This window comes from Monopterus albus, unplaced genomic scaffold (genome assembly GCF_001952655.1).
Source record: "Monopterus albus unplaced genomic scaffold, M_albus_1.0 scaffold4.1, whole genome shotgun sequence".
NCBI lineage: Eukaryota > Metazoa > Chordata > Actinopteri > Synbranchiformes > Synbranchidae > Monopterus > Monopterus albus.
This window is the reverse complement of record NW_018127884.1, coordinates 6,968,460-6,989,362: the sequence shown is the minus strand read 5'-3', so window position 1 is coordinate 6,989,362 and position 20,903 is coordinate 6,968,460. Positions and strand designations below refer to the sequence as shown.

At 40.5% G+C, this 20,903-nt stretch overlaps 2 protein-coding genes across 13 annotated transcripts in view; both read left to right on the top strand.

Moving 5' to 3' along the window:
* Positions 1-10,111, top strand: part of tcf12 (transcription factor 12) — a 79,865-nt gene extending 69,754 nt beyond the window's left edge. For 4 of the 10 annotated variants that reach the window (XM_020610387.1, XM_020610378.1, XM_020610368.1 and 1 more), the window contains exons 15-21: positions 1,666-1,737; positions 2,217-2,408; positions 4,653-4,764; positions 4,867-5,032; positions 5,546-5,775; positions 6,063-6,216; positions 7,123-10,109. In XM_020610387.1, coding sequence (XP_020466043.1) covers positions 1,666-1,737; positions 2,217-2,408; positions 4,653-4,764; positions 4,867-5,032; positions 5,546-5,775; positions 6,063-6,205 — 915 coding nt within the window. In that variant the 3' untranslated portion in view covers positions 6,206-6,216; positions 7,123-10,109. Of the gene's footprint in view, positions 1-1,665; positions 1,738-2,216; positions 2,409-4,652; positions 4,765-4,866; positions 5,033-5,545; positions 5,776-6,062; positions 6,217-7,122 lie in introns of all 10 variants that reach the window. The other 6 variants (XM_020610435.1, XM_020610444.1, XM_020610406.1 and 3 more) reach the window with 6 other exon arrangements.
* A 4,089-nt stretch (positions 10,112-14,200) lies between these two features.
* cgnl1 (cingulin-like 1) overlaps positions 14,201-20,903 on the top strand; it is a 28,887-nt gene continuing 22,184 nt past the window's right edge. For 2 of the 3 annotated variants that reach the window (XM_020607301.1, XM_020607286.1), the window contains exons 1-3: positions 14,201-14,408; positions 17,392-19,069; positions 19,283-19,377. In XM_020607301.1, coding sequence (XP_020462957.1) covers positions 17,444-19,069; positions 19,283-19,377 — 1,721 coding nt within the window. In that variant the 5' untranslated portion in view covers positions 14,201-14,408; positions 17,392-17,443. Of the gene's footprint in view, positions 14,413-17,391; positions 19,070-19,282; positions 19,378-20,903 lie in introns of all 3 variants that reach the window. The other variant, XM_020607294.1, reaches the window with a different exon arrangement.

The following is a 20,903-nucleotide window of genomic DNA, read 5'->3' as shown; positions in this document are numbered from 1 at the left end:
GGTGTAGGGGTGGCAGCTGTTTGCTGAGCCACTTCTCCAGGATTCCTTCGCTGCCATGCAACCAGATCACTACAGATCACCTTTTATCCAACCTACTACCTGATGCATGTCATGTATTTACATTTTATTCTGTTTTTTCAAAGTAAGAGTGTTTAATTATAACGGAAATGACATAAATACTTTTATCATTTTAATAATTTATAAATAAAAAATGCAGCGATGAAGACAGATTTTACTAAATAGTATTTTAACAAAACAAAAACATAATAGAAAAGATGAAGTTAAGTCAAAGACTGAAAAATATTATTTAAAAGTATTTTCTGACCCACAGATGTGTTTACTGCTGAAAAAAGCTACTTGCTGTCCAGTCCGCTGCTGCTGTAGAAGAGTGCATGCGGAGACATGCTGCTGTCCGCATATTTAACACATTTATTGCTTGAAATTCATCAAAATATGGGACCTGTCTTTACAAGGCCACAGTCCTTCTAGTTGCAGTCTTATCACATAGTTTCATTCAGTCAGCCAATTACATGTGCAGAGGAGAATGAAGATGTTTCCTCCCCCTCTGCCTCCAGCTTTTGTTTTGTCTCTTCATGGCCACCAAAGATAAGTTACAGCACAAATGAAAGTAACAATTCAAGTGAATAGTGTCAGATTACCTGAAAGTTAGCTGCTAATAAAAGCAGTGTAAAACAACCAAGCAGCTCACATGCTTTTTGACGAGTCATAACGTGAACTCAGTACTACAGTATGTCACTATTTCTGCAGTATTTCATATTACATGTGTTGTTTAAAAAAAAACTGCATATCGGTAGGTTAAGACTTTTTAGTTAGTTATATAAAAACGGTTGGTCCAGTCTGATGCCGTCCCACAACTCAAGGGCCATGATGGAAAAATTGAGCAACCCCTACTGTTTAATCAGAGCTCAATGACTCATGGTATTTATTTTTTTATTTTACTTAAATAAAAAAATCTTGAATCTAATCAGTGTTTCTTTTCAATTTAAAAACTTTGTAAAACTGGACATAAAGTAAAAACTGGCCCAAACGAAAACAGTGACCCTAAAAGTGCTCACACTTAATACCAACAGTATGGATCATGGTTTGCTGGTAGTTGAGTCAGTGCCACTGAAGATATTGGAAAGCCCCATTACTTCAGAGAAACAGTGATGAACAACTGTCTAAACACGCTAGTTAAGGATTAGATTACTGCTGAAGTGACCGATTGCGTCAGTGGACCGGGTCACCAACAGTTGTATATATTAGTTTGAGGCTTGTCTGTATTCATTTCTGAAAAACAGCTCACGCTGAAACCCCTCAAAACCCCTGGTTAGGTGGTCTGTTGTTTCATTACTGCAAAGCACAGTTGGATGTAATGAATACAACACTGACATTTTATTCAGCAGAGAACAACATAATACACAATGGTGAAAAGAGACGTTGCATTGTAGTAATTGTATGACATGACCAGTATTGTGGAAGTGTTTTGAAATGTGCAAACAAACTTCTTCATCCTAACAAAGTGAATGGTCAGCAGCTTCCAAAACCTGCCTTTCTTGTCTGTGTGTCTTTACAAAAACAATCTCTATGCACAGTATGTTTCTGCTAAATATAGATACTGATCTTTTTTCATAATCTTGTCTTATTCTTATTTGACTTTGCCAGAAAAACAGAGTTCATCAGCAGTTACATGAGCATCTCCAGGATGCCATGTCATTCTTAAAGGATGTCTGCGAGGTACTCTTCAGATAGAGCCTATAGTCATTACATGTTCCATACATCTTTGCATTCCACATTTTGTTTTCTCCCACAAGCTCAACATGCAGTCCACATTCTTCACAGTGAAAAAGGTGTTTAATGTTTCATTGCCTTTGTTACCATGTTGTCATGTTATGTTATCTTTGTAGCATTCCAGCTTCCAGTAATCAGTTTAGGTGCAGAAGTTAATTCTAGATTAATTGCACAAGTGACTCTAGTGCATGTCGATTATTCAGTTAAAACAAATGATGTCGATTGTTATGACTCAAGCTGAAATGGCTCAACTGGTCTTGCATTTGAATCACCTTCTTTATCTTCTGTTTCAGATGTTTTGCTTTATTTTAAAGTCCACACCATGCAATCAGTGTTTAAAACTTTGGCCCCAGTGTGCTTATACTAAGCTGCTCTTCATTTCTTCTCCCTAACCCGTGGCTCCTCAATCCTTCTGGTCCACCCAGTCTCGAATGGAGGATCGTCTGGACAGATTGGATGATGCAATCCTTGTTCTGAGGAACCATGCAGTGGGCTCCACCACCAGTCTGCCCAGTGACATACACAGTCTGCTGGGACAGGCACCAAATGGGCCAATAGCAGCCATTGGAGCAAACTTCCCTGCCTCTGCACTGGTTCCAAGTCGGACAGCAGCGATGGTAGGAGAACTTCACATAAGTATTTAGATCTTTAGATTGCCATGTGTTTAGATTATCGCTTAAAATGAGAACATATTTCTTCGTTGTCTTCCTATATTTTCATTTTCTAACTTCGCAGCAGAAAAAGGCTTGGCCACCTGTTCGAACTGGGTCTGCTGCCATGTGAAAAACTAGACATTTTCCACACATGAACAGTAGAATTTATCCTGACATATTTTCCGTAAGTGTAATGGCTGGCCTAGGGCTCAGCCTGCTCTTGAGAGCGGCTGTATACACAAGGGTGAAAGAAATGAGAAAAACAGGCATAATGGAGTGAAGTTGTTCTTTGGTGAAGGGAGTGTTTGTGTGTTGCGCTGCTTTTAGAGTCAAAGCCTCTTGAGAAACAGGGGAATGCAGAATAAATCATGATGTGTTCACCCATCCTCCATCCAATGTATTTCATTTTAAAGATCCAAGAGATTTGAACACATCTGCAGTGGAAATTTCAATGAGGTGGATCATCCAAGTATAATAATAAGCACTGAGAAGCTGGAACTAGAGAATGTTTGGCATTGTGAATTAAACAGTTTATCAGTTATCAAAATAGCTGCTTTTTATTATTCCGTCAATCAGCTAACCGCTTAAGCAATCACTCTTTTAGCTTTAGTACTGTCATAGTTTTTCTGTTAACAAAAAAGTATGAATGAAAAGATTTGTTTCACATTTTAACTGACAGTGTTTATTCTTCACCAGAAAGATTCCACTTGTGTTTTGGTCCAGCTTCTTATCAGGAGCCTCGCTGGTCTGTGATCTCAAATCACCAGCAACAATTTATTTGACAAGATTTTAGTTTGTTTAAGGCAGTTTGTTTAAAAGCAGTGTTTTCAGTCTGACACAGAAGCTGCTGGATCTTTCAGAATAGCTTGTTTGTCCCTGAACAAGATTTTTTCTGTGTGGTTGTCAGAAGAGCTCAGTTTGATGTATTTGTTACAGAGAGCTGGGTTGTGGCAGTGACGTTGACCGACTGCGACTGTGAGATAGAACATACTGTGTCTGCTCTAACACAGCACTTCCTATGTGGGAAGAGGTCCCCTCAGACAGGGCTCACTAGCCTCAGCATGGCGCGGCCACAGGCTTTTTTTTTACTCCGACTGACACCCCGCCCTCTACCCCCTTCCTCCCCCTTTCATCAGTTCTTTTTAACAACCCAGGAAATCTGAATCTTTGGAAACGTGTGTCTGAACCCACAGCCTCCACCCAAATAGAGGTCCCTCAGCTGTATGGTAATCAGGCCCAGCCATGAAAATGGCAGCGTTCTTTTCTTGCCAAAGCCCTGGCTTCCCTCCTCCTCCCCCAGACAGAGTTGTTTGGACACCTGTTGAGAGCCCGGCAAAGATTAGCGTAGTGCCCAGAAAGGGGAGGGTCTAGGAGTGGTGGGGTTAACAGAGGCCAACAGTGACCGGGGATCACATTCCGTAAGAAAAGGGGGAGATATTCTCCATCCTCAGTGACGATTTCCCCGCCTTTCCCTTGTTCTCACAAGAGAAGTCAAATAGCTTGAGAACATGTGGGAAGCCTCAGGAAGGAGGAAGCTTATGGTACAGCATGTTGGGAGTTGTCCATTTATATATTGTGAATGGACAACATAAAGAAATGGTTGGCCTGTGAGGTCACAGCTTTTAAAGCCCAACACAGGAGGATTTGTCTCATTTTAAACACATGGTTACAGACAACTCAGGCAGTAAGCAGTGAATTATAATGTAAAAAACAAGTACAAATAAAAAGGCTTTTATAATTTGCTATATTGTTAAACAGGTGTCTTTTATTTGCTTTTGTTTTGCTTTCCACTCTTGTGCATTCTGCAGTATACTACTGTGCAGCAAATCACCAAGCACACCCTCCCAAATTGCTGGGAATGATGGGTTTGAATGACTGATTAGATCCTTTGTTTTGAAGAAAAGGCTTTTAATGTGAATAGTTGTCTTTAAATATATACAAAATAACATCCCATCTGAATTTTCTCAAAGTTTCAGAGTGCATTTCTTGGTATTTAATATTGAATGTATAAAAACACTAGTTTTTATTCCTTGACCTGTGTGGATGGATGGATGGCACCTCGCTGATATCTGCCTGCTGTGGCACTTGAAAGCTGTTTTTTTCTCTTAAGAGACACTAGATCTTACCCAGAAGTACCGTTTTATGTACCGTCTTCAGAGAGTGTCAGCTTCCTTTCACTACATGTCCTTCCTATCTGTGCTGCGGCAGGGGGGCGCCCACGCTGATGATGCTGCCAACCTGAACAACAGCCATGGAGGCCTGCCCAGTGCCGGCTCCACTTCCAGCACAGAGCTCAACCACCAAGTGGAAACATTCAGAGGTCTGGAGCACCGTGCAGCCTTATTGTATGGTCGGCATAACGTGTTACGACATGGATAAGTTCATGCATTATGTCTTACCTCTATGTTTACATTGTCTTCAGCAGGCCTTGCTTCAGGCCTGGCTGGCCAGGTGCCTGCCACGCTGGAGCTAAAGGTGGAGAAACAAGACAAGGATGAGATGCATGATAGCCACTCCACAGATGACAAGTCAGATGATGAGAGCGATAAAAGAGATATGAAGACACCCAGAGCAGGCACACGCACAAGGTAAGAACATGTCAATAAACAAACACAAAATATTCTCCACAGGTGAAACAGTTTAACTGGTGTTTGGTTAGCTGTGAAAAAAATATTTCAACTGGGAACTATGTACAACAAGCCTAATTTGAGGATCGGTTGTGTGATTTTGGTTCAAGGAATGAACAGTCAGCACAAGGAGAAGATAAGAGGTCTAACCTTGGAACTGTGACACCAAGTTTGAATGCTCATCACATAATTCTGAACAAAATTTCATTATACATACACAAGTATGATGCATTTCTGTCAGTGACAGAGTTTGACATCAGTGCAGAACAAAATGTTTAGGCTTAACATGGTGGATTTTTCATCAGCTCTATTTACAAAATCCATACTCTTCCTTTTAATAAAGAATAAACAGAAACATATTAATGCCGATACGTTGAACTTGGATAGGCCCCCTCCCCTTAGTTTCAATGTACATTTGCTTTAGTTGCATGTTTAATTGTAAAACAGATTTGAGATTTCTTCTGTCTCCCGCAGCATCACTGAAGATGAGGAGCTGAATCCAGAGCAGAAGGCTGAACGCGAGCGCGAGAGGAGGATGGCTAACAATGCCCGTGAACGCCTGAGGGTGCGAGACATCAACGAGGCTTTCAAGGAGCTGGGCCGCATGTGCCAGCTGCACCTGAAAAGTGAGAAGCCCCAGACTAAACTGCTCATCCTCCACCAGGCTGTGGCTGTCATACTTAGCTTGGAGCAGCAAGTCAGAGGTCAGTGTCCAGCAGATGACTTAGCATCGCTGAAAAGTCATTGCTAATCCACCAGTTGATGATGTCACTGCTTGCTATAGCTATGTTTTAAATATTAAAGTTAGTAAATTATGTTGAAGTCAAAGATTGTACCTTCTTAAAGCTTCATCCACTCACTGAAATGCTGCCATGTCATGTTGTTTTTATGCTTTTCCTGTGGTGTGATAAAAAGAAGCTTAACAGAGCAAAGCTCTTTGTCCTTAAAGAAGTAGCAAAAAAGTTTGATTTATGTCTCTCTGAACCTGCAGAGCGGAATCTGAACCCCAAAGCAGCCTGCCTTAAGAGGAGGGAGGAGGAGAAGGTGTCTGGGAGCTCCGGTGACACCCAGCAAGGCCACACAGGGGTGCATCCAGGCCTGACTGACACATCCAATCCCATGGGCCACCTCTGAGTAGCACACAGGTACTCTCACCTCTAGGGCTGCAACTAACCGTTATTACCATTATTGATCAATACTGAATGAATCAGGATTGTGTCGGACAATCCTGTTGGAATCTCATGCAGGCCGAGTCGGGCAGTCCGCACCTTTACCTGGAAAGTTTACTGAATTTTTTGTGTAAACAGTGTTTTATTGTAGAAGGTCGCTGTTGTTAATAGGATAATAATTGTTGCTGCTTACTAATGATATTAATGGAAAAACATATTTAAGAAAATCAATGATTTATTTACTTAAAACTGAAGCAAGTGAAACAGTACACAAACATTAAAATCACTTTTGCAGAACGATTCCGCTACAGTTTGCTGAGTGTTTTTGTGTGCTGGTACCTTGACTGGTTTAATCCTGTCAGCTGCAGGTGAGCTTTTCATGTACCATCATATTCTTTGCGGTGGTTAGTTTTGCAGATGGTGAAACAAGATGTCGAGTTGTCTTTACAGCAACGTCCATCTTTTCAAAGCCAAAATGCCTCCATGCGAGTGAGAATGATCCACATCTAGCAATTAACAGTGTGAATTACAGAGCTGGTGGTGTTTGTATTTTGTCTCCTGGCGCTGGTTGTTCAATCATTTTTAACTTTGCTAATGCATTTTTAGGCAGCTACGTCTGATTAACTTGTGGTGTGACTCTGTGTGCACTCTAAATGCGCCTGTGCAGCAGTCTATCCTACGTGGCTTCTTGAGGCAGTGAATGTGCGGACTCTCAAGGCATTTTTGATTGTTTTTGTAAAGTGAGTGACATACTTGATAACGTCAGCTCACGCATTACTTAAACAGCAATGAATATATTATCGTAGACGTTATACATTACACACCCCTGTTTGTACCTTGCATCCACCTCTGATCAGTGTGCTTCTCCTCTCCTCTCTTCAGATCAAAGTGTCCCAGTGGAGTCGGCGACCTTTCTTCCCAGTGACAGACAGGACTCACACTTTGTGACACCAATTGGAGGAGACATACCACTTAAAGCAAAACCACAAGACTAACACAGTCCAATCCTATGATTCAAGAAGAATCAAGCGTCGGCCTCCCTATGACCAGTTTCCAGCTACAAATTTCTCCCCACAAAGAAAAACCCTGTCTGCAGGAAGTGTGCTGCTTCTGAACAATCGGGAGAATTCGCATTCTCCTCCAACCATATGTGGAAATAGCTTTGTGCCTAAACTGAATTGACGAATGCATTGTAACAGCAATGGTTTTTGTTTGTCTGATTCTGTTTTTTCTATTTATTATGTTATTGAGCAGACCTGTCCAGGGTGTACCCCGCCTTTCGCCCGTTGCCCACTGGGATTGCCCATCCCCCTCATTAGACATGACATGAATGAGATGTTAATGAGCTATAAAGTGTATGTCTAAACGGAAAGTTAAGGAAATTCAAATACAAGTACACGACTTTTCAGTTGCTGCGATGAACCAGCGATCTGTCCAGAGTGTACCCCGCCTTTCGCCCGATGCCAGCTGGGATTGGCTCCAGCACCCCTTCGACCCCGTTTGGGACTAAGCGGTATAGAAAATGAGATGACATGACATGAGATGTTAATGAGCTATAAAGTGTATGTCTAAAGGGAAAGTTAAGTAAGTTCAAATAGAAGTACACGACTTTTCAGTTGATCTACAGTTTGCCAGTGTCGCCATTAAAACTGAGCACTCCACCCTTTGGCCAGTCCGAGACAAGGGTAAAATATTTGGGCACTGAGAAGATTGCGATTAATTTATTAGTCAGTTTAGAGTGATATTTATACCCAACTGAAAATTATCATTAGCTGTTAGAGGTGAAAGACTAAAGCGTCCCACTTTTTAAAAAAAAGAGGATATATTATTTATATTTATATTTAATTCATTCTGCCACTGGCCTCGTCTGTGACTAAAGCTACCTGTGTTTGCTTCTGTGTAGTTTAGACCAGTTTCAGTGGAATAATATGCCCAGCTATATCAGCATCTGCAATATTGTCTACAAAGGTGACAAACAAGTGGCAAACTCTAGTTTTACTGAAAGCTCAGATTTAATTGTTTTTTTTCCTCAATAGTGAGCAGTAAAAATACAGCTAGTTATTTGCAAACCTTAGCATTCCCTGCATATTTTTAGTGTCTTAACTAAAGGAGAAGAGGACTTCACTGCCCCTCGACCCTTTGCCATATAGTGTTAAATGTAAACGGTAACATATTTTTGGAGATTCTTGTTTTGACAGCTACATGCTCCAGAGGCGGCTTTTGTTTTTGTCATTTTTCTACGACTAGTTTACTGAAGAAGTTTCACCTAAAAAAAACAACAACCACATTTTCTCCTGGCCTGATGAACATATCACTTTGTGACTTTTTTATCTTAATATCTTGAGACATTAAATTTCAAACACAGTTATTCTGAGTAAAATTTTGTTATGCATATTTGTGTTTTAACAGATCCTTTCATTAGGCTTCCACCATTATAATGTTCTGTTTCAGTCAGCAGACTAAATTATTTTTCAGTGTCTTGATCCAAGCCGTGATATACTCAGTACATTAAGCCGGACTAGATACTGTATGTCATGAATTTTGTTGAATATAATAGAACTGTAGCACAATAATGAACGAAAAGAGTAAACAGGATTTCCTTTTTTATTTCAAGACATTGCTCATTGTTTTATTTTGTTTTCCCTATCAGTGTGCATGCTTGACATTTCTCCTTTTATTAAGTCTTTGGTCTTAAGACTTACTTTATATTCCATTTATTTCTTTGTATATTGTCTTCGATCATTGAAACAAGGCTGCCACATTGAGTGTGTTCTGTGCAAAAAAGCAACTGACATTAGAATCAAGAATGCCACACCAAGAGTTTACAGTAAAGATGTGTGATTTAACAACTTTGTTTCAGTGAAATAAAACCTGAGCTGTTTTTGTGTATTCTCTGACTGAATGTGGCCTTGTACTTCATTTCAGTATTCACAAGCTTGTATGGTATTGGCAAACTTCGTCTGAGGGTATAATGTATGTCACTCCCTGCTCTCTTTTCATTTTTTATTTTTTTATTTTATTTAATTTTTTTGTAACTTTTCTGTTCCTCCTCCTGTATTGCTTTGCTCCTCTGTTTGCCAAGTTGCATTTTGCTGTATTCCCAGATGTTTTCCCTTGTATAATATATGAAAAAAAGAAAATCAAAAGGAAAAAAAAAACATTTGGCTTATTTTTCACTGTAGTTAGTCTTTTATACAATAATACTGTAAGAATATTTCTTGAATTCTAAATATTACTCTTTCTAGATTTTTGAAAGCAAAAGTTTTGAGTAAAAAGTTTCTTACTTTATTTTACTATATTAGATAGTAAAATGTACGGTTATCTACCATAACCTGTCCATTATTACAAGAAATTTACAAATGGCATCTCGTAAACATAGAGGAATAGTGTAGTACCTAAAAAGGCTTTGTACGAGCACCAGAGTCCGACCTCCGGCTTATTCAGTCTCTATTGTCAGTCGATATAAGATTTGTTCTTGTGTCAAATCAAAGGTATTGTCGATGCACATCCACAACCTGCAGCAACGAGAATCTGAATTTTCTGTCTTTTTCAACAGAAAAACACAATGTATATAACATTTATGTTGCAATAAATGTGCCATCTTTTTTTAAACTCGATTGTATGTGCATTTATTTCTCTCACTGATCAAACATGCTTGTTTCTTTGTTTTCTTCCTTCTCCATGTTCACATTTTCTCCTCTTCATGAAATTTTGTTTTCTGAAAAGGCACAGGAAGGATGAAGGTGGCTGAGCTGAGAAACATGGGGCTTAATTTAAGGGGGGGTTGTTTTTTAAAGGCATTTCTACAGTGGATTTAGGCCAAATGAGTGTTTTATAGTATGTAATTCTTTTTTCAAAATAATACCTGTGGACCATTGTAGTCTGTATGGAAAGTACTATGAATATGTTTCTATTTTTAATTATTTAATAAAGTGTGATAGCAGCATACTGTGCATGTGCTGTGGTCCTACTTTTTTTTGTATGTAGGTTCACTGAGGACAAAGAAAAAGAACTAGAGGCTGGTTCTGCATGACAACCATTCTCTCAAAACGGAAATGCGTGAATATTTATTTACAGGGGAAATGAAATTAATATTTAGAACAAATTTATTCTGTCTTTGACTATGTTAATTGAATATTAATTTATATCTTTAGTAATTATTTTCTGGGTGTCAGTCAATTTCAGGATTTTTTTTCACAATTTAATTTGACATGCATCATGTAAATCAAAACAAGTAGGTGAACTGAAGCTAAAGTGCAGGGATTATTGATGTAGCCATTCTAAAAAGTACAAACCTAAACTAATTTCTAATGAACGATTTCGTTGCAAGCAGCTTTCTTTAGACTGCCGTCCTCAATCTGCTTCTTGTGCTGTGACTGAAGTTAATGAATCCCACAAGTGTTGTGAAAATGCTGCTCTAAACCTGGAGGACAGTTGTGCTGTAAATCTCATACGCCTGCACACATCTGCACAGAATTATTTTCTTTCAGATGCTGGGATGAGAGAACTCATCACATCCTGAGAGGTCTGATCCTAGTACAGTTTTCTGACAGAGATGACACTCAGACAAGGAAAACTGCTGACTGCTGTTCTGTCTGTCATGAGCTCATTGATCCGACATTAATCACGACTGTCATCTTTCAATATTCCCTGCAGGGAAAGCGGAATGTGAGTGTGTCGGGCTGGTGGAGGTAGTGGGTGTGCATGTTTTCTGTAGGAGTGGGACCACCATGTTTGAAGGCTGACTTCCTGTCATAACTGCAGGGCCAGCTGACACAAAGTACATGGCTTACATCCTTGAAGAACCACCAAAGAGTCTGCTGCTCCTCCTGCACTGACCAGTAAGACCATCTGCCTCGCTGCTGTACCAAACATACTTCTTGTCTTCTCTCCAATGCTTATATTTCTAATCTCAGATTGTCAAGATTCAGTACTATCTTACTATTTTATTATATCTGATAGGAGTTTGCTCATATCATACACAATAACTAAGACACAAAACAAGTGGCAAAAACATAAAATAATAATGGAAAACACACTCAACCCAGTTTATATAACTGGGTGCTGAATCCTCAAACAAATGCACTGAGTAATGAAAGGTAGGACAGCACTCCAGTAAGTGGCAATGTAAGAATAAATTAATTTACTGGAGTGCTATACTGTTTTTCATTACTCAAAAACATAAAACGACCATAGTTAGCAATAAAACATTCTGCAAAACAAATAATAAAATAATGAATAACCAAGTGCTAAAGTGGCATAGTAAATATAATGTACATCATTACATGCATGCTATTAAATGGACAAGAGCAATAAAAGCACATTAGTAATGTAGGGGTTAAAGGATAAGTCCAATGCCCATATGTACAGTGAAAGCATTATTATTCGCTGTAATGGTCTGTCCTGTCCATACTGGCTGAAAAAAAAAAATCCCCTCTAAAGTGATGTCAGTGTAAATGATGAGAGAAAATGTGTTTAACAGGAGCTTATATGATGCTTCAACTGCCTGAGTTAGGCTAAATCAAGGATCTGTCAGTCTTGTTAGCACCAAATTTCCCCTGTTCTTAAGAATCAGTGTTTTCTTGCTGAGCTATGGCACAAACATGGAGCTTCATGCTTAAAAATGCATCTAGTTTTTGGAAAATACAAGCGTAATTTCTAAAATCTAGACAGCTTGATAAATATGACATCAGACCTATTACCATGGTATCAATGGCAAACTACTATAACCATGTGAAATACAGCCATTTGCTCACCACATTGTATGCAGAAGTGACTTTTGTCTGTTGAGAGACATTTTTCCAAGCACAACAATGGAAAACATTAAATCAAACAAGCTGAGCATCTCTGGCACATGTCAGTTACAGTAGGTTCCCTGTGGTGTTTCTTACTGTATAATGAGGATACGACTGTACTGAGCACGCCCAGAGGTCCCAGCTGTGGCACCTCGGCAGGGAACAGAGCTCTCGTTGTGTGCTGCTGTAACCCAATGCAGTGGCACAGATTAAAGGCTGCGGTGCTGCGCGGCCTCTCTGCGGACACAAATATAAACAGCAGGCCACTACAAAGGCAAAGTAACAGCTGGGCCTCCAGTTTAATGTAATTTATCATACAGTGGCAAAAGTTATCAAAAGACATTTCTATCATTTCTTCATCATCTCAGTTTAAGTCAGGTAGCATTACAATGTATTTTTAGAGTTTACTGTATCTCGTGGAAATTGAAGTATTCTTTGTGAAGATGGAGGTACTTAAATTGTATAATTACATATTGTAAAGTATCATATAATGAATGATCAGAAAAACTGAAACTGTTGTGTCCTATAAAGGAAACCTGCCTTTGTGGAATTTGTTTATTGTTGTTGACAAAATATTATCAGATATTACATGTTTCTAATATTTTGTCCATCTCCTTTTCATGTATCCAGGAACTAAACTAGTAGAAAGACCCACTGATGGTACATACAGTAAAATGTAAAGGCCTTACAAGTAGTGCTGACATGATGTGGAAAAAAAACGATGTGGCATTTATTTTGATAATTGATCAATTAAAGTCTATTCTTAAGAAAAAATGTCAAACATTTGTCATTTCCAGCATCTCAAATGTGAGAACTTGCTGCCTTTCCCTGTCTTATGTGATAATAAACTGAGGTTTGTGCTGTTGGTAGGACAAAAAAGCTGTTGTTCCTCTGGGAAGGATGTTTTTCATTGTTTCCTGATGCATTACAGACCAAGGAATTGATCATGATTGCTAGATTAATTGATAATAAAATGAATAATTACTAGCAAAATTTAAAGCTAAGTACAAACTTCAAATTCACCATTGAAATGTTCTGAAACATCAGTTCACTCCAGTTTTACAAAGTGTAGATATGTGATGTATGACTGTTGTAAGACATACATTGAGTAAGAGCAAATTTACTGGCAGAAGTAAAATTATTATGTGGTTTAATACATAATGCACGTACAGCATAGGACTACAATTTGGTATGTGCCTCTTTGAGGTGAAAATACTGTAAATAGACATATCAGTGTGCCCACAGTATCACTGATATCCTGCTTCTGCTACTACCTACTTTAAGCCATCAGATATTATTTATCACCAGTGTTGTTTGCATAGCTCTGCAGTCCCTCATAAAATACATGCTCACCTCAGGCACTTTACAGAAATAATACTCACTCTCCAGTATGCTCAGAACATTTTTCAACATGTCTTCATCCCACTCAGCATAATATCTGCTGCTTTTTTAAAACGCTGTAGTGCTGGACTCTCACAACGAGGTGAGTGTAGTTATGGTGAGGCGTTCACTGTTCACTGTCTGTGTGAGCATCACCAGCACAACTTCTCATTAACTAACCGCACTCAGGTCATCTTACCATCCACTAGATGACGCTCTCGGTTTTTAAAGACATACAGCTGTAAATTGTATTTATGCAGACAGCAATAATTAAAGTTACATCAAGTCTGATGTGAGCATATATGTGTAGAAGTTTCCCGGGGCATTAAAAAACATAAAATAATTAGTTTGTACAAGAAACAGATTTTTTAAAATTATGATCTTACAGTGTGTAATTTATTGTACTCTAACGATGTTGCAGAAACATTTCACTAGCGTGTTTTTTTGGCGGGGTTTAATTTATGTAGTAACGTTACAGACGACGTCGACCCATGACTGGTCTAAACTACACAGTAAAATTATACCTCACACATCAAAACGTATGAACTCATTTTCATTTTGTTATAATCTTTATGTCGGCTCAGCTTCACCTTACACGGATAAATAGGCTTTTTACTGCTGTCTCTGCTGGTCTAAAATGTGACACAGAGTTTGTTTCACTATGGCAGTGTCCGCTCCTCTAGCTAACTTCTAGAAGCTAGAAGTCCTGCCAAGACCATAGGGACATTTCTTTATGATGTGAGATCAGTTTCTGGACTGCACCGGCGGACTGGTTTTGCGGGGGTGGGCGGGTTTGTGCGCTTGTTTGAGGAGGCGGAGCGGCCCGGAGAGGCGGACGTGCTTCTGAAACTGTGGTGCTCTTTGCGTGTCAGAAAACAACACAGGACCAAATAAGTTAGCCGGCCGTGGTGTGGGCGCCTTGCCCAGTCATTTATAATTTTTACAAGACGTTTGTAGTCCGCGACACCTGAAACGGAGAGGAAGAAGACGCTGGTGCGTGAGTAGCTGATGTTAACAGTATTAACGGTCTGCTGTGAGCGTTAACATGTATTAAACTCAAAAAGAGACAAAATAACTACATTTAACGCCAAAATGGAAGGTTCAGCTTGTTATAAAGCTGAGCTAATTAAGTGACTCGTGGAAGTAAGAAAGGTGAAGAAAAGACCAAGTTTTACAGTAAATCGCCGGTTGTTTCAGCCACCTGTTGCGCTCACTGTGTCGATAAACTGCGTCAGCTCAAACGGCCGCTCACTTTATTGAGTTAGCCGCTGTAAGATTTTACTCCAGAGCTTTGTTTGTAACTTTTTAATGTAAACATTACTGGTTTTAATTGTGTTTACAGTCGGGCGCTCATGTTGCGTTCACCTGAGGCTCCATATAAACTCCTGTTCATGTTACGTAACTTGGTCATATTTTCCCACAGCAGCTGTGGAAGAAGCTCCCTTAAGTAAAAGAATAACAATACCACAGTGTAAAAATACTCCCTCGCAAGGAAAAGCCCCGCATTCAAAATGTTACTTAATTTCAAAAGTATTAGCATCCAAAAAGTAGCAAGAATAGTCATTATGCAGAATGACATGATTTAATTGTAATTACTGATACCTTAAGGTGCTCATGGTGAATGTTAGCCGTCTTATGTGCTTGAATTACTGTCGGGCAGCTGGTGAATTTCCCTCTGGGGATCAATAAAGTCCTTAGATTTTACTACATTTTGTTTTATTAAATGTGCTTCTAAATTGTCAGATAAATGCAGTGGAGTGGAAAGTACAGTATTTGCCATTAAAATGTAGTGGAAGTCTGTCCCACAGTATAAACCCTTATTGTTTTGAAGTTCAGCTTTTACATTCAGTTTCAGTCTTCATCCTAACAGACCTCTTCTCTGTGTAGTGAGTCAGTGCTGCTGCTGATGCACTGTCAAGACTCTCTGTGACTCAGTCCACAGGGGGAGATAAAAATCTGCTTTGATAAATGTTTGCCAGCTCAGATCAAAGACAGATCCTTGACATCCTGTGCTCACTGCAGCACAGGGGTCAGTGAAGGCAGCATGGCCACTGTGAAGGACAGTGGGGCAGCTCAGTGAGGGTTTCCTCCCTTTGCAGTGAAAAATACAATGGGAGGAGGGAGGAAAACCATTGCACGCTTGTTGTAGCCCATGTTTGTTGGATACATGATGAAAGGGTCTATTGTGTTGTCTTTAGCTTTAATCTATCCTGAATAGCACTCTTCCTCTTGGCCAGGACACTTTACTGTACCTCCTTCTTTCCTCTGTCCTGTGCACACTAAAGAATGTGGTACTAATCAGCACCAGGGCCAACCATACATGATCATCACTGACTTGATACTTAAGTTAAACACCCTACATTGCTGTGAAGCTATGCCACTCATTTGTGCTTTCCACTTCACCTACAATGGTTCAATGCAACCTAAAACAAATGACTGTGGCAATATTCGTGTCAGTTGACAAGTGTATATCTATCTTCTGAAGGTACATATTATCATATTGCCCTCCCCTACTTGGGGCTGTATTTTTTTCTAAATAGGCTAATAGTTGCCCACAGGTCTGTCTTTACCTATTTTATGCTACTGTGATATGTCTTGCTTTGCCTTTGTTGTCAGTCTTATCACTGTCCTCCCTACAAGCAGCCAGCCTTTGCATTGCAACATCAGGTAGAATGGGACGCTATCAGCAAGGCAAACAGGAACCCATTAAAAGGCCATTGTCCAGTGAAACACATGGCGGCTGCTGATGGCTTTGTCTTCACTGGCCTCCCAGGGCATAAATATGTCTGATGAACATTTAGCACCTTACTTTAATAGTTGTACACAGTTTGACATTTATCGTATTGCCAACTGTGTTCTCATGATTCAGCTGCAAATCTGTCAACTTTGACAACCCTGCAATTATTATAAATGTGACAAAATTGAGGCGAGTAAGATATGGTGGCTCTCTTGTCATGATTTTTCTCTAGTGTGGAGGCTGCAAATTACAGTGTCATTTACAAGGATCAACTACGTTGTGTATGCACACAAACATTGTACAGTCATGCTAAACCTAATGCCCTCTAAAGAGGTTTAGAGAAGACCGACAGACCTGTGTGACTGATATTAGACTGCTATCGTTCTGTGCCTTTGTGTTAACCTGTTTAACCTGCATTGTTTATCATGCATGGCAAACAGTCATTTTTGCCGCGTTTTCACCGTAAAGTTCCTGATACTTTTTGTTCCAAGAACTAAAGTCCATGAACCCTAGAGCACATTGTGTTTGGTGGTGTTTTTCTATCAGCACGGATCGGCCCACTATAATTGAGCTGAGCCGGGCGGGCATGGTATATTAAAAGCATGCTGGTCGGCAGTGGGGTTGTAAGAATGCTGCATGTACATTGCTGTGCAGTATTTGACCAGTCAGCGACATTCAACACTGCAGGCCTTGTCTTCTTGTTTTCCCCCTGATCAGGGACTTTTGGGAGTTTGAACTATGCCCTGGAATTACCTGGAATTAAATTTAGACCGTGGTTCCTCTGGTGGAAAACACAGGTAGAGGAACTAAGTTCCACAAAAGGTTCCTATTCCCCGGAGAAAGTTCCTTTGGTGGGAACGGGGCTTTTGTAACACCACACCTGTTATGCACCCACCTCTAAAAAGTACCTTGCTGTTTTGTTGGTCAAAGGAATATGGCTGATTTTGAGTCATGTTGTTCAGAGATGGTATGAGTTCTGAGATCCTATAGGCAGCACAGGCAACATATCGTCTCATTCTTTATTTGGCCAGATCACATTAGCTCAGCAATTTGACAGAAAAGAGAAAACAGAGCAATAAGAATGTCAAGAAAAGAAAATTAAAGCAAGTAAATCAAACCCAGTAAGGTTTTAGTTTTTTTTTTATTAGAGGCTGAGTGTGTTGTGTGTATTACTGATTATTATTATTGTGTAATGTCTCATCTCTGACTGATACAGCCTGTCTGTATCTTGGCTTGCAGAGGTGGGTCACCTGATCCCGTGCGAGGGATTTAGTTTCCTTCTACATTCCTGATGGAGTCATACAGAGCGACTGGCATTCCTAACAGCAGACCACAGCGAGGCTACACTCAGCCCTCCCGCCCATCCAGGCCCACCAGTAATGGAGCTGGTACATATGGTCTCAGCATCCGAGTCCAGGGTATAGACGGACACCCCTATGTCGTTCTCAACAATCAGGACAGGGGTCCTCAATCCTATATTGACCCTAACAGTAATGGGTACATTGACACAGAGGGCTCTTTTATTGAGAATCACCAGGAGTATGATTTTAGAAGAGGTGAGGAGGCTGGATCCAACAGCCCCTTCATGGAGTACAGGTCTCAGATGATGATGCACTTCAGTGGTCCCCAAAATGGTGTTGCAGATTCCCAAGGAAAGAAGTTGTCCACCCTTCTGAACTTTCAGAAGCACCCTGAAATACTGCAGCCATATGATCCAGAGACCAACTCCCTCAATCTTAAAGGTTTCCGCAGCTTGCCTTCAAGGCCTATGGCTGAGACTGGGAACCAGCAACAGAGTTCCACCTCTAGATCTACAGTGCCTGCAATGTCCCATGTTAGGTCATCAAGCCTGGACCGGAATAGAGCACTAGCACAGCAAGAAAAAAGGCAGCTTCCATCCCAGAGCCTGCATGAGACAGCCCTTCCTCAGCAAAAATCACAGCCTCACTCTGCGCCTCAGACCAAGCTGCAGTCACAAATGACTCAGCCACAGATCAAACCTAGTCTCACCAACATGAATCCACCTCAGTCCAAGCCACTCTCTCAAACTCAGCACCAACCAGTGCCTCCAGCCCAGGCTCAGCTCTCCGCTATGTCAAGTCCCACGAGTGAGCAGAGCAAGACATCATTCAGATCCCCCACTTTCATGAGCAGTGCCAACTCCAACCTTGATCGCACCCACCAAGATCCTGATGTCCTTCCTCTGTGCAGGACTGACTCTAGTGGACCAGTTCTTCAGTCCTCTTCCCGCTCCCGCCACTCCTCCTCCCCTTCGGTCTCTAAGGCACTGGTGGATGAACAGATGGAGGCCCTGTATGGAGACTCCATCAACCGTCATGAGAACCGCCGCTACATCCCTTTCCTCCCCGGGTCAGGCAGAGACATTGACACAGGCTCCATTCCTGGTGTTGATGAGCTCATTGAGAAGTTTGATGGCAAAGATGGCAGCCACCAGCGCAGGGGTAGAGCAGGGCGCAGAAACAGGATTCATCCAGAGGACAGGAGACGCTCACGCAGTGTGGATAGTGCCTTCAGCCAGCGAGACAGCTCTGGCTACATGGATGAGTTTAGCCGCTATCGAGGCACGTCAATGGAGCATGTCCTACGGCCCTCACAGCTACGACCGCAGAGAACTGCAGGCAGTCAGGACTCTTGGCTCATGGGTGTAGATGGTAAGGTCGATTCCAGCACTTCATCTCATGTCACCAGCGCGCCTGTCTCCCCCCAAAGCACCATCTCTAATAGTGTCGGCTCCATCCAGGGTTACAAAAAGGCTCAGTCTTCTTCACTGTCATTCAAGAGTAGAGAGAGTGAGGACAGTGCCTCTTCAGCTGTAAAGATAACATCGCTGTCAACATCACTATCAAAGCCTGCTGCTGCTGTGGCCAAAAAGCCCACTACAGAGGCAGATGTACAGGTAAATATGACAAAAATTGGTGCATAATAATTGGATCTTACATTTGAAGTTTTTAAATGTCTTTTTTTTTTACTTCTAATTTTATTTCAGCACATCATTTGTTGAGACTTATCAAAATGAGGTTATGTGAGAGAAGGACACCTTGTCTTACTTTGGTCAGATCTCTCACAGTTCATTAGGATCTCTCTCTCTCCTATTTCCCATCATATCCAGGTGACACCTGATCTGCTGAAAGGTCAGCAAGAACTTTCACAACAAACACATGAAGAGACGGCAAAACAAATTTTGTTCAATTACCTTAAGGATGGGTGAGTTAGCTTTTCCGCTCTTACCAATCTTTCAGCTTTATTTGCTAATATTCAAAACAATGTGAACAAATGTTGTAGTCTTTATTCATAGCTGTTCGTTGAATCATGAACTGAGCCCATTATTCCCCCTGAAGCCCAAAATCAACATGTTGCACCATAAGGCAATGCATCATGCAGAAACTGTTCTGTGGGAACACATAAATGGTTTTTATCAGAGCGGTACTGTTTGTGATAGAAGTGAATGGAATGTGTTCTTCTTACCCTCCCATCCAGGGCTTAGTAATTCAGCTGTCTGAAGTTTTTCTTGAGGAATCCCTCTTTCTCTCTGTTTTGCCTGCAGTGTGAAATGCAAAAATGTTTGACTCTGTAATCAGACACATTGCCTCTAAAGAAAAGGTATGTTGAGCTAAACGGTCAAATTTACTTTAGCTTTAAGAAGCCATATAGCCAGGTTTATGGATACCATAAAGCCTTTCATTCAAGCTAGCAGTCAGTGATTGCGTTTGGTGAACGTTTAAACAGAAACGTTAGTTTAAACTATGTACTGCAGCAGTTGTGTGATTTCACCCAGAGTTTGTAGGTTTACACAGTTCTTGCATGTACTAAAGGTTTTCTGGTAGAAAATGAACAGGAAACTGCTTGGGTGTGTTAGATCACAGGTCAAGAGTCATAGGACAAAGGAAAGGAAACACAGATGGAAGTGAAGGGGCTGAAACTGAGCTACATTCCCAAGGCCCTGAAGAAAAACATTCGGCAAAAGAGGTTATAAAGGTTTAATGAAAATCATCTGTATGAGGAGAGTCGAGGTTTGGGGGTTTGGCTTTCTGTGTCAGCCTTGCAATGTATTAAAATAATATATCACCGCTGCCATGTGAGAGTGGTGCAACTTCAGTTGTGTTGATTCTAATGTTTTCACTTTAAATGTTCTTCTTCTTGCAAACATATGGCGATAAAGTCAAAAATGCTTGTAAAGACAAAGCTGCTTTTCTCAGCTCCAGAGAAGTTGATATTTAGGAAATTTACTGACCAGGACAATATTGTTAGCATTTGACACATAAACTATGTTACCAGCAAAGAAAATAGACCTGAGGTAGAACATTTGCGGGTGTGGCTGGGTTTGTGATGAAATGCAAGTCTATTTTTTTTTTTTTTTATCACGAAGAAAGTTTGATACAAATTATGTTTTTGTTGCAATAATTAATCAAATAAACAACACTACTAAATGAGTGTAAATGCTTATGTCAGGATAAAGCAATCCAGGTGACAGCAATACTGTAATGTTGCTCATACTTTTGGTGCTTCTACTCATGTGCCTTATAGTTCATTGGACGAGTGTAATGAGGCCGTTTGTGCTGTGAAGTGACACATCAAAGCTGCACGATCCTTCCTGACTCTGTCCAAGATTGGAAAGAGTTACTCTGTTCACAGAACAGTTGCGAAATAATTCCTCTTCATCAAAACACTGAGAGAGGGTTTTTGTAATCTTTAATAACCAGAGTGTTTTAACATACTTGTTTGTCTGTCTC